This window comes from Sciurus vulgaris (assembly GCF_902686455.1).
Source record: "Sciurus vulgaris genome assembly, chromosome: 10".
NCBI classification, from domain to species: domain Eukaryota; kingdom Metazoa; phylum Chordata; class Mammalia; order Rodentia; family Sciuridae; genus Sciurus; species Sciurus vulgaris.
Genome location: NC_136470.1, coordinates 62,110,564 through 62,123,136, shown reverse-complemented (window position 1 = coordinate 62,123,136; position 12,573 = coordinate 62,110,564). Strand labels below are relative to the sequence as shown.

The following is a 12,573-nucleotide window of genomic DNA, read 5'->3' as shown; positions in this document are numbered from 1 at the left end:
AGAGGTCTTACCATCCTTAGGATATATCCTATTGTCCCTAGCCTTCACATTTTAATTACCTACATGTGACCAGCTCACAATCATTAGTCTGAGTCACCTGGCTCTACCATGCCAATTTAACTGCTCTTTGTTTTGTGCTTCCAGGGCATTTAGTTCATACTTGATGAACTTTGGACACTGGGTGGTTATTATCTCCATATCTGATTCTGCCACCTGACTAAGTCTTCAGGGGTAGGATAATGTCTAATTCATGCTCACATCTCCATGCCTGATAAGTTTCTGGCACATAGTAGGTACTGAATACAAAAATATCGAATAAATGAAGTCACAAATATCTGAATAAACAGATGCACAGAGGGCTGCTTAAAGCTGGTAAGTCTGGTCTCCTGATCCTTTTCCAAACTTCTCTGTTCCTTTTATCTTCTTTACACAGGTAGAGTTCATTCTCTCTACCTTTTCACCCCCAGCACCTGTTTACCCCTAGATCCATTTATCTCCATCTGTCCTTCTAGCTTGAGTTTATCTGTGTCAATGAAGAGGAAAAGTGTCAGAAAACAGAGAGTACAAAAATAAATCAAAAATTATGACTAAAAAGAGGGCTATAATAAAATATTGCACTGCACAATTAAAAAAGTCCCAGAGAGTAAATTCCCTGAAATTTATACCTGCATAATTTATTTTCTGATCACATCTCCTTGGGACTTCTCATCTCAACACCTGAATTAGGACCTTGGAGAAAACGCAGCATTTGTAGGGATTTTTTGCTCCATATTAACAAGTGCAAAAAAACTGGGGCCTACTTAGCATAATCAAAATTAGCCAGCCTGGAGTCCCAGAATCAGATCAGGGGACCATTTAGTAGTCTCCCAATCCGAAGAATAACATCTTTAAACCTCCTTGCCAACCCAAAGGGAAAAACTTCACCTCTTAGGCGTCTTTTCCATGAGGCATGTGGGAGAATGTTAATAACCACCACCAAACTGCCAGCAACATCTGAGAGAGCCATGTGGCCAATTTAATTTTTAATCAGTTGCCCATTGAATTTGTAATTATCCACAAGGCAACAAAGCAATGTGGAAGGCAAAACTCCTGGAAGCAGAGGATGTTGATTAACTGATTCATTTTTATGTGTGGAGAAGCTAGTGAGCATCCCACTGTCTGAAGATGGATATCAGCCTGGGGTCCTGCTTTACCCCCAATTGGATGAACAGGTTAGTTGGAGTATATGAGAAGTTTCCATGGTGCTTTCCAGACTGCTGATATTTTCAAATAAAATATTTATGTGTAAAACAGATCCAAGTAGAGCTTCTCTGGTTAAAGGCCTCTCTCCAAAGCCCCCACTCCTGCCCCGAGGCATCCTGGGAGGCACAGAGAAGGCAGCAAACCTCTCCAGGGTTGTGCAGGGCACATGAGTATTCAGTCACCTTAAACAGTCCCCAAATCAGCCCCCACGGCCTACGATTCATTCAAGTCAAAGGGTTTTCAATGACAGGTATGGGAGGCACTCCCATACATGGGTGTCTAATCCCCCTCCACACGTGGGTGGGTGTCTATTCTCTTTTCAAAAGATTTATCTCTTCCTCAGTGTTCATTAGACTCCAATCTCCACCCCCCAAAAGATATTGTGGAGATAATTCATTAATAAGAAATTCTTCCTCTCTGCTGCTAATGTTCATTTTGGCATCGTCTTTTGTCACGTAGCCCCTCAGGAGGGACACGTGGGCATTCCCTGAGGAAACTTCTCAGCTCTAGATGACAACATCTATTGAACAACATTTCATTTTTTAACAGAAGAATGATGCTGAGGTTCAGGGTAGGAGAAAACATTAAATTAAACATTTTACTACAAAATTACCTTATTTTTATTGAATCTTTTGGTATAACCCTGTACATCCATGTGTGAAATCAATGGTACTGATGACTGAGGTAAAGTAACCTAAAGTTTCTATGTCACGGCTGACAGGCACACAGAGCTAACTTCCAGGCCCACTCACAAGCTTCCAATATGATTGGGGAAATAGTTAAACAAGAAATAACAGAACTCATGTAGAAGCGGCAGACGGGAAATTATCCTCTCTGGAACTTGAAATTCGGGGTAGATTTTCTGAAAGAAGTAAAATCTTAGTTGAAATCTAAAAAAAAAAAATAATAATTTTTTTTTTTAAATGAGAATATAAGCTTTCAACTCAACCCATCTGATCTTAGCTGTAATAGTAGTGGTAGGTGAGGGCAGGGAGTGTGCCAATTGTGCAATGCTAGATTCAGTTCTGAATCATCTCCCTCCCAGGCTCTACCCGTGTCCTTCTCAGCATGGCCCAGACTAAGTGCATCTGTTCCTTCCACCATCCTAAACCTGCTGCTTCTCCTGTGCAAGTGTCCTTGGGAACACCACCTCCTCCCACTTACCACTTATCCAATCCAGTTGCTTTAACCCTCCAATTAATCACCAAGGCCTGTGGCTACTTCCTTCTAAATGTCTCGAGTTTGTCCCTTTTCTTGGTCTATGGTTTTACTCTCTTTTTCAGATCAGATCACCTCCCACTTGAATGACCTCATCCCCTTGGTCACAGTTCTTCCTGGTTCCATACATTCTGTGCTGCAGCCAGAGAGATCTTTCTAAAACACAAAGTTGATCTTGTTATTCACCTGCTTAAATCTCCTCACACTCCTTTAAGATAATGCTAAATCCCTTTAACATGGTCGATTGGACCTCTAAGTACCTTTAGTTTCAGCTTCTCTCCTCCTTGTAAACTTTGGCACAACTATGATTAGTTGTTTTGGTTCGTTAATGGCCACTGTGTCTCTTGAAGGTCATCACCCACACTGCACTCTCCTGCCCGCCCCAGAACACTGCTATCAGGAGGGCAAGTTCCTATGTATCCTCCAGAATTTAGCTCCTCTTCACTTCCTCCAGGAGGCCTCCCTGGACTTGAAAGTCTTATTAAGGTGCTCATGCGCTTCTTCCAGCTGCAACCTACACCTCCAGGGCTCTCTTGCATGGCATGTTATAACAGATTGATGAAATGTCTGTTTCCCCAACTAGACTGTAAGCACCTTGAAGATAAGGACTATGTTTGTATTGATCATCATCAAATTGGGAAAGAGTCTGGCACATGGAAGGAAATTAACACACTTAATGTTGAATTGAGTGAAAAAAACAATGATTTTCTCACCTTGACCCTCACTCTGTCTAATAACTGACAGGTCGTTTTGTCTCATTTCACTCTTACGCAGTTATCTTACAGGCTTCCGCCTGACCAAGTCATTCAGTGGCTGCTTTTTGCTTTTAGGTTGAGGTTCAATCTTAGCATGACAGACGAGGTGCTTTAGGATCTAATTTCTGTCACTCTTCCAGTCTCATCTCCATTCCTTTTTCTTTAAATGAAATGTATTCTTTGACCACACCAGACTGCCTAGGTTTCTTCAAGATCACTCTCATCTTCCTCTCCTCAATCCCTCTGTATTTTGTAAAATATATTTTTTAGTTGTTGATGGACCTTTATTTTTATTTATTTATATGCAGTGCTGAGACTCAAACTACTGCCACACACATGCTAGGTGAGTGCTCTATCCCAGTCCAGTCCCTCTGCATTTTGATACTCTACCCTCCACCTGTATGCCTGGTATCTACTCCTATTATTTATGATTCAGTGCAGTCACCTCCTCTTCGAAGCCCAGTCTATCAAGCTTTCCTCTTACTACCAGTAATGAAATTGGGTATTGGTTTTCTGAGTGTTATAATATGCTATGCATTCTTTTCTATCATGTTTGAATTTTAGCTTTCTTCTAAGATCAAACTTTCATGGAAAGTAGAGAGAAGAATTTTACTCTTCTCTATAATCACCTTATCTAATATACCTGACACAAAAGGGTATTCAATAAATATTTTGTGGATTAATAACTTTATTTTAAACAAATGCAGTATTTTACATGGGCAATGAGAACCAGAAAAAGCAAAAGGAGTACACAAGTACTAATATTATTGTAGTCAGATTAACACAACGTGCTCACAAAATTTTCATGAGAATCCATATGGGCACTTCCTTCCAGGATTCGAACTCAAACCTAAGAAGGATGGTGCAAGTCTTGTTTTCGCCTTCTGCTGTCTGGCTTTTTATTTATTTATTTTTAATCTAGTTTCAATTACACGTTAAGAATATTGTGCCCAGTACATAGCCCTCAAATCATACATGTTCATAAAATATTCATCCCAATCTGACAGAGCCTAGGAATTTTTCAGTTCTATCATTACTGTTGACTACTGCTGCATTCTGGACATTTCAATTACTGGGCACAAATGAGTCCTATTTTTTCCTTTATTTTTATATCATTAGATCTGTACAGAAAAAATGCTGATAAAATATCCTTTGAGAATAAAGGATATTTTATAGCTGACAGTTATAGAGTAACTGAAATTTTTTTTAATAAAAAATCAACATGTTATTTTCTTAGTCTGCTTCATAGACAATGAATTCATGAAAAGACTATCTGTGTCTAGGACAGCCTAGATGTCCCCTTTACCAGCAACACAGGCTTCCACAGCCTGACCCACTATCTCTTGGAAATGCCATCCTTCTGCATAATGTTTGATTCCAAAATTCTACCAGTATTTAACTAAGCAAGTGAGAGGGCAGCAAGATTCCTGCTTAACCACACGCATAAAATACAGAAATTTGCTCACAGGTCTCCCCCACCTAAATTTGTTTCTTGATGTGTGTTCAAATTATTTTCACACACACGAACACACCCAACTATTACAATGTCTATAAGCAGCCCTTCCTCCACAGGCCGGATTCAAAACTCTAACTGGGGTTAGTCAGCATCTGCAAAGTGGTCTGCAATTTTCCCAAAGGCAGTTAACAGGATGCTGAAGCATTTCGCTGACATTACTTTTAGTATGCCTGTGCTCATAAGTTCCTGGTTGCCATCTGTCACATCTAGTGGAGGTCAAGTCAGACCACACATTAGACCAAGTCCTTAGCTTCAGAAGCATGCGTGAGGAGAAGAGTGTGCAGGTGAGAGCAACCGGCTTGTAAGATGTGAACAGAGAGTGAGCATGGTCAGCAGGACATTTATGAAGGGTGAAAATAAGAGCCATTAGTTAGAACCAAGGCCTTCTGAGGGTGCAGTTGAGCTCACAGCTCTGTGTGTGTGTGTGTGTGTGTGTGTGTGTGCGCGCGTGTGTATGTGCGCGCCTGTGAAGATGAGGTGTGTCGCTTGTGTGATTGTACGGAGGATGACGTCTGTGCTGGGAGATCAACAATAAAACATGTATGCAGGTTTGTTTAACAAAAAGCATTCTGCAATAGTCTCACTCTAGAGCTGGAAACACAGACTGGGCTAGGACTCGGTAAGTGATAAGGAAATGGGAACAGCAGAACGAACAATATGGTCCTGTCATGTCACAGAGAACTGAATTTTTCCCAAAGGCTTCCCATGTGTGCAAATGAAAAGTCTGACAGCTGAATTTCAGATGGGTAGATAGGACTGAGTAAATCCTAAAGACTTTCTGGCTCTCTTCATCAGTCAACCTCATATTGCATTTAAGACTCACTGGGCAGCCCTCTGAGTATCCTTCCCTTACTCTAAAGCCCCCTGGAGGGGTGGCCGGTGGAGTTGCCCTAATCTGATCAAATAGAGTGGGCAGGGCTTAATTGGATAGTCAACTCCTTAATGAGATTGTGAATTACCTGAAGGTATGGACTGCATCTTACACCTCTTCTTCATTATATAGTCCAAGCATGGGCTTTCGATAAATGAATATTGTGATATGATAACAATAGTCATTATTATATGGTACTTATTTTGCATCAAGAAAGCACACTGTCTGAATTAAATTCTCACACCTAGCAAATGAAGTGGTACTATATTCATCTGTTTCAAAGAGGAGGATACTGAGGTCCAGACAGGTTAAGTAACCTGCTTAACATCACACAGTTTATGAGGGATAAATCCAAGCAGTCTGGCTCTAGCATTCATACTCTTATCCAATCCATGATCTTGCTTCTTATGGACATGCATTTCTGAATTCTTGGTGGCTTTTGTGTGATTTTCAGGGAAGGTACGATAGGAGTGATAAACTGTCTCAGAGGACAAAATCTACTAATGGGAACACCAAAGTTATAACCTCTTTTTATCTTTTCACCATGACTACCCGAAGGAAAAATGAAAAACAAAACAAGAAACTATTTCCATTTAAGAAACCATTTTAGTCTCATACAATTTTTATTTCTTGATTGAGTCAGAAATGGTAGATTCAGCTTTGTCCTTGGTTTTCAAGTTTCAAGTGCTGTGAAAAAATGGATTTGTTCTAGGCCCGACTCACAGCTCATGCTATTCTTCAAGTAGAGCCAACCAAATCTTTTTGTTAGACAAGTTATTCTGCAGTCTTTGGGGATAGTTCCCAACTCTCTTTTAGCTGAACCAGACCTGGTCCGACTTCTAGCAGCAGGAGTTATGGCCCCATCATCCTTGTCCCCTTAATGATGCTGTCTCCAAGTCACACACATGGGAAGACAGCAGGGACCCACAGGGAGAAGAGCAATAGAAATTAGCAAGTGGTCCCACTTGCACAACTGCATCCCGGAAAGGTAGGAAAAAAGAGAAGCGAGTGAACACCAACAACTTGAGACGACAGAGCCATTTGGAAACTGGAGAGCCATGAGGAGCACCTGAGGAAAGGCAAGGGGAGGCGGGAAAGGAGAAATGGGAGCAGGGAGAGGCAGCAGTCAGGCAGGAAAATGAGACGCTGCAAGGACAGAAGGAAGACAGAAAGCATGCTAGGGAAAGAAAAGGAAAGAAGTTACACCAAGTTCCGCCTCTGACTCTTCTGACCATTTCTTCTGTCTCAGCTTTTTTTTTTTTTATTTAAAGGGGGCCTTTTATAGTAGGGTTTCAGAACGAGACACAGCCAGGATGGACTGGAAAATCTTCCTCTGCCTTCAGGTGCCTATTTATGAAAGGTGAGACTAACTAATCCGCCCGTTTAGCTCTGATCCCAGAGGAAAATGAGGGTGGCTACAAGACGCTTCTGCAGCATTCTTTACTCTGCGGGCTATGCATTGAATTATGCACCTAACGGTCACCAGTGACTGAGCTGCTGCCTTCTACTAGAACTTAGGGTTAAAAACAGAAGTAAGTCATATTCTTTATCTCCAAGTTGTTCACAGGCCATGGAAAAGATAGACACCTAAAAATAACTATGTCAGGAAGTGTTATGATAAGGCACCAGAAAGGGACATGGAGGGTCAGGAGAGGGCGTCTTCTAGCCATTTCCTGATTGATCCTCAGTATTAGTTTATTTCTCCTGGGAAGTCCCCTTCCCAACCCTGACCCCTTAAGCTACATCTTTTGAAATCCTGGACATTCTTCAAATCTAGGTCAAATGCCATTTTCTCAACAAAGTAGTTCCTCCTCTTAAAAGCTGTAATTAATCTTTCTATCCTATGTTCTTCTGTAACACATTATTTATATCTGTTCTGACATTTATAACAATTTGTTCTTTTTTTAAACTATGTTTGGTGGGGGGGTTGGATAGATGAGTGGATAGACAGATTGAGGGTTTCATTAGATTGTAAGGTTTTTTGTTTTCTGTTTTTACTATAGGGCTTTGTTCTTCTTTTGGTCTCCCACAAGCCTGAGCATAGAAGTTTCATAAAATGTTCTCAGATGAAAGTTCATTTTAATTAATCTGAAGGCCCTGTTAGGATGCTAAACCAAGTAGATTCCACTTCCTTTGGGGCAGTTGTGAATCCTTGATTGCAAATATCAAAAATAATTTCTTGTTTTAAAGAGGCATAAAAGAAATGACCTTCAGACCTAAAAAGACCCAACCATTCATTCCATCTTTTTCTAAATTTGGAGAAAGAACAGGTAACAAAACAAAACCTTCTAATTAATAAAAGGCCGGGCACGGTGGCACATGCCTGTAATCCTGGCGATTCCAGAGGTTGAGGCAGGAGGATCACGAGTTCAAAGCTGGCCTCAACAATGGCAGGGCACTAAGCAACTCAGTAAGGCCCTGTCTCTAAATAAAATACAAAACAGGGCTGGGGATGTGGCTCAGTGGTTGAATGTCCCAGGGTTGAATCCCTGGTACCTCCACCAAAGAAATTAATCAAGTAATTTTTAATGTGGAAAGGACTCTGCATTTCATTTGATATAATATCTTAACTATGAATGAAGAAACTAAGTCCTGAAAAATTCAGATACTTCTTCCATATCACACAATTAGAGTCAACAACAGATGTCCCAATAGGTAAATAGTTTACCTTCAATAAAAGAGAAAGAGCTTGGTTAAAGAGGAAAGAAAAAGAAATAGCACTGAAATATACAAAGAAAAATAAGTCATTGAAGGGTAGTGCACATTATAGAAAAATATTTCCCTCTCAGTCCACCAACCCACAGAAAATATCATGCTCTCAATAACATAATGAATACATTATGAATATATTTGTAGAGTTTGGAGCCTCAATTTTAAAACCCAACTTTTGTCATTTCCAGATCCTTCAAGCCTCTGGACATCAAATGATTCTATTCAGTTGGCAATGAGAAGTATTCTGAGGTTCTTCTCTAAGATATTTCAACATGTTTGGGTGACACTGGTGATCAACAGGTGTTCTTAACAGTTGCAGAAGCAAAATAATTCATGGAGGCTCTGTTGAGAGGTGAACATTCACACACGTTCTCTCCATCATGACTTAGGAAAACGCAGCAGGTGCACTCAGATCTGACACAGTTTACTCCAGTCCAGTTCTGCTATTATTGCCAGAACCCCTACCTTTCCCCTGACCTTTCCCATGTTACTGCTGCCCTCTCCTATCCTGATAGAGCTGACCCAGTCTTATAGATGCACCAGGTCAGGCACAGAAGCATGCACACACACACTCAGACACAAAACAGGTTGAAGCACTAAATTTGACTTTGAAGTTTACTGGGTTCCAGTTCCAAATAAGGACCTATCTATCTATCTGTCATCAGATATATAATATGTATACATCTAGTTAGCTCTATCAATCTGCCTAATCTTCACAGTGATGCATAAACACTCAGATAAAGACCACCTGATTTTAAAAATTCCTTCACTCCCTGTAGAGTACGGTTTGTGAACACTGGTTTTCAGTTAGAGACTAGCTACACTGCTCTGCACTTCCCAAAGCCCCCCTCAAGGGCAAAGGGACAGTGTGTGGGTTTTGCAGCTACACATGGGCTTAAATACTAGTTCTGCCACTTAGCAATTGTGTCATCTTGAGAAAATTACTTAAAATTTCTAGATAATCATTTCCAAAATGACGGACAATGTTAATACCTACTTCATGGAGGTTTAAGGACTTGAGGTTGTGTTTACCAAAGGGTGCCACATGGCAGAGTTCAGTAAGGAATATTATGGTGAAGAAGATGATAACAGGGGAAAGAGGAAGGAGAAAAAATATGATGACCCCCCCCAACTTCCTGGAAGTCTTCCATATTTCAGAATTTCTCAGCAAAGCTTGACAGAACTTGAGTTCCACCCTCTATCTGAGCTTACATATACATACACTTACTTATATCCCATCCATTTCTGGGGAAAAAGACATTTCACAGTAGTGAGTTCGACATCTTTGGAGAAATCAGCTCCCCACTTTTTTTTTTTTTTTTTTGCTTTGCAGGACTGGACTTCACAAAACAGGGTGAAAAAATTCCTGAACCCCCCATAGCAGCTAATCATAGGATTTCCAGTTACAGCCACAGGCCCCAGCTGTTTGCTTCTCCGACAATTCTAGTAACTGTGAGATACCCTATAGATCACAGAAAAAAAATGCCCAGCTCCTTTCTGGAGTTCTGGAATCAGAATTCACAGCTAACCCACTAGCAGAGCTGTTGCTACAGTTCGAGCTATCCAAAGTACCACAAGGAAGGAGGAAGCCCCTACCTACCCGGGACATGCCCGGAATGACAGGGCCATTTACTACCTGCCTAAGATGCCATTCTGCTTGCAAACACACACTACCTGCCTTATCACTCGACAAAATAATTGCATTGGAAAGCCTGAAGGCAAATGACTAATGTTAAAAGTGGCCTATGCATCATTTCAGTGATGACTCCACAGGCATCAATTAAACATGGAAAAGACGTGTTCTGAGGCATGACCATCTGACATTTTCCATTGAGCTGTATGTAGTCAAATGTTAGTAAAACAGAAGTGATCCTAAGTATAAAGAATGGAGCAGCCCTCTCCTTGCTCAAAAGCAGAAAGGGCCCATGAGGACGACAACTCTGGAAGACCTCCAGAAGAAGAGGTGAGCACAAGAGAGCCTAGATTTGAAGTCAGCACTGTTCTTCCTCATGCATAGAAAGCACAGGTTGGGGGTTGCATGAGGTCATCTTTTCAGCCACCCAAAAGGCAGACTGCTCCAGAGAATGCTTGGGAGTCTGCCTGGTAGTCTAGAGGTGAACTTCAATTGTTATGCCTCCAAGTGGGAGAAGAGATTGGCAATAGTCCATCCTTTGCTCCTTGACTGTTTTCCAAGTATCAGCATTGTAGGACTTTGCTCAGCACATTAGGCCAAGTTCAGTGTGGTCTAAACATCTGTCCCTAGAAACCCTGTTTAATATCTTCTTCAGTGAAAGGAAAAGGATACATTTAACAAATCTAATGAAAGTGATGTCAAGGTATAAAATCCCAAGCGAGAGACAGTGGCTGGAGCAGAAGTGCTTTTCAAGCCTGCAGTTCTAAATCAGTCAGGTAGACACCTGTGTATATATAGACAAAGCTTCAAACACCACCACCTCATCACACCTAATGACTGCTTGCAATGATAACTTGCAGTCCCTATTTCTGGCCTTACCAAAAACAAAAATATGTGTCTTTATACTCTCAGCTCTGATTCTGAACCTGTTCTCTAATGTTCATCTGTTTTTTGTTTCTGTAATATACATGGAGAGATAAATGAGAAAGGAAATATTTTTCCATCTTAATTTTGATCCTGATCTAAAATTGCTAATTACTTTTTAATCATTACCCTTGATTTCTCCTTTTTTCTTTTAGTGATTCAAGTACATGCTGCTCCCCACACATCCCCCGGCCCCAGCATTAAGGTTAATATTCTTAGAATGAGGCTATCAAGTATAAACCAAACAAAACCAACGAAAACAACAGTGCAGTGCCTCCTTTCTCATGAGTCCCCTTTGCCAATGATGCAGTGTACTTAAATCTCTTTAAAGCAGCTGCTTCAGTATTAAGTTTTGGGTTTGGAATAAAAGGGGTCACTGATAATTATTTTCTCAGCACAATGGAAAAGCAACCCAACCCATTAACACTAAAATGGCAGAATTCAACACAGTGTGAACAAGTAGGAATAGAAGAATACCTGGGATTGCCAGATTGGAAAGGGGGACGTTGTGGAGGTGAGGGGGGAGCGAGGCCATCCAGTCGGCATTGCAGACGTCTGAAGCCGCCTTTGTCCCGCTGGGGTTGGGGGAACAGATGGTCCCCATCCTGAGTTTCCTCCTTGCCTTCCTAACTGCTAGCATCCCTCTCGTTCACAAATTGGCCAGGCTCAGCCCAGTGACACTTACTCAATAATCATCACCGTTCCAGCTCACTAGACATTTCAGGGCCACTTTTGTCAGGCCAGTCTTTCCAAAATGCCTTTCTGGCTGGGAGAGGGGTCAGAGAAGCGATTCTCTCTCCCCAGCGCCCGCAGTCCCCACCCTTTCGGCCCTTCCTCTGCTCCACTCCTTTAATCTGCTCAGTCTCAGCTCCGTTAAACTTCTTATGTTCCCCTCTGGAGACGGGGGCGGTAGGCCCCTGGAGATAAATCTCACAGAAACAGAACGTCCCAGGAGCAGCCACGCCCGGAGCTACTCACACGACAGGTGCCCCCACGGCGTACAGGCACGCCTTGGGGTCTGCACACATGTGCGCGCCCGGGCGCTCCATCTCTAGCCCGATTTACGCTTCTATGTATGTCACTGGGCTGTGTATAAACGGGGCCTGCCTGCTACTCGCTCCCGGGTCCTCTGCACGGACGCCAACTGCCCTGTAGCTTCCTGAAAGGCACTCACAAGTGTAACCGGCGGCACCCCGACTGCCTGCAGCCCCGCCCGCACTGCCGGGCAGATTTGCCAGACTCCGCGGCCCGTGATTGGCCGCTGGCGCAGCGCGCTCCGATTGGCCGGCGCCCTCTGGGCTGCCCCTCCACCCGGCTCCCGCACCTCCCTTGCTCCCGGTCTCCTCCCTCCGCTACTCCTGCTTTTCTGTGTGTAGACAGCTGCCGCCGCAGTTACTGCGGACGTGATTTGCAGGCTTTGACCAGTCGATGCTTAGGTCTTTCCACCAGCCTTTCGCACAGTCAGCACGCAGATGTTCAGCGAGACCACACATGTTTCTCTCCATCCTCTTCCCCTCCCCGCACACGCTCACGCTCCGTGACAATTACCCAGAAAGTATTACATGTCCGTAAATCACAGTAGCCGCAGAAATAGGTGAGGCTGAGGCCCGAGAAGCAGAGAAAGATGGTGTATCTCAAATTGGGATGACGATGTCAAGGATGGTCTGTGTTTCAAGCGTTACATAATTAAGATTCACCTACA

The 12,573-nt window shown here is 42.5% G+C and overlaps 1 protein-coding gene across 1 annotated transcript in view; it reads right to left on the bottom strand.

The window, feature by feature from the left end:
• The window catches only part of PLCXD2 (phosphatidylinositol specific phospholipase C X domain containing 2), a 52,834-nt gene extending 40,771 nt beyond the window's left edge, over positions 1–12,063 (bottom strand). Inside the window, exon 1 of the mRNA XM_079100587.1 lies at positions 11,349–12,063. Coding sequence (XP_078956713.1) covers positions 11,349–11,511 — 163 coding nt within the window. The 5' untranslated portion in view covers positions 11,512–12,063. The remainder of the gene's footprint in view (positions 1–11,348) is intronic.
• Positions 12,064–12,573: the final 510 nt, after the last annotated feature.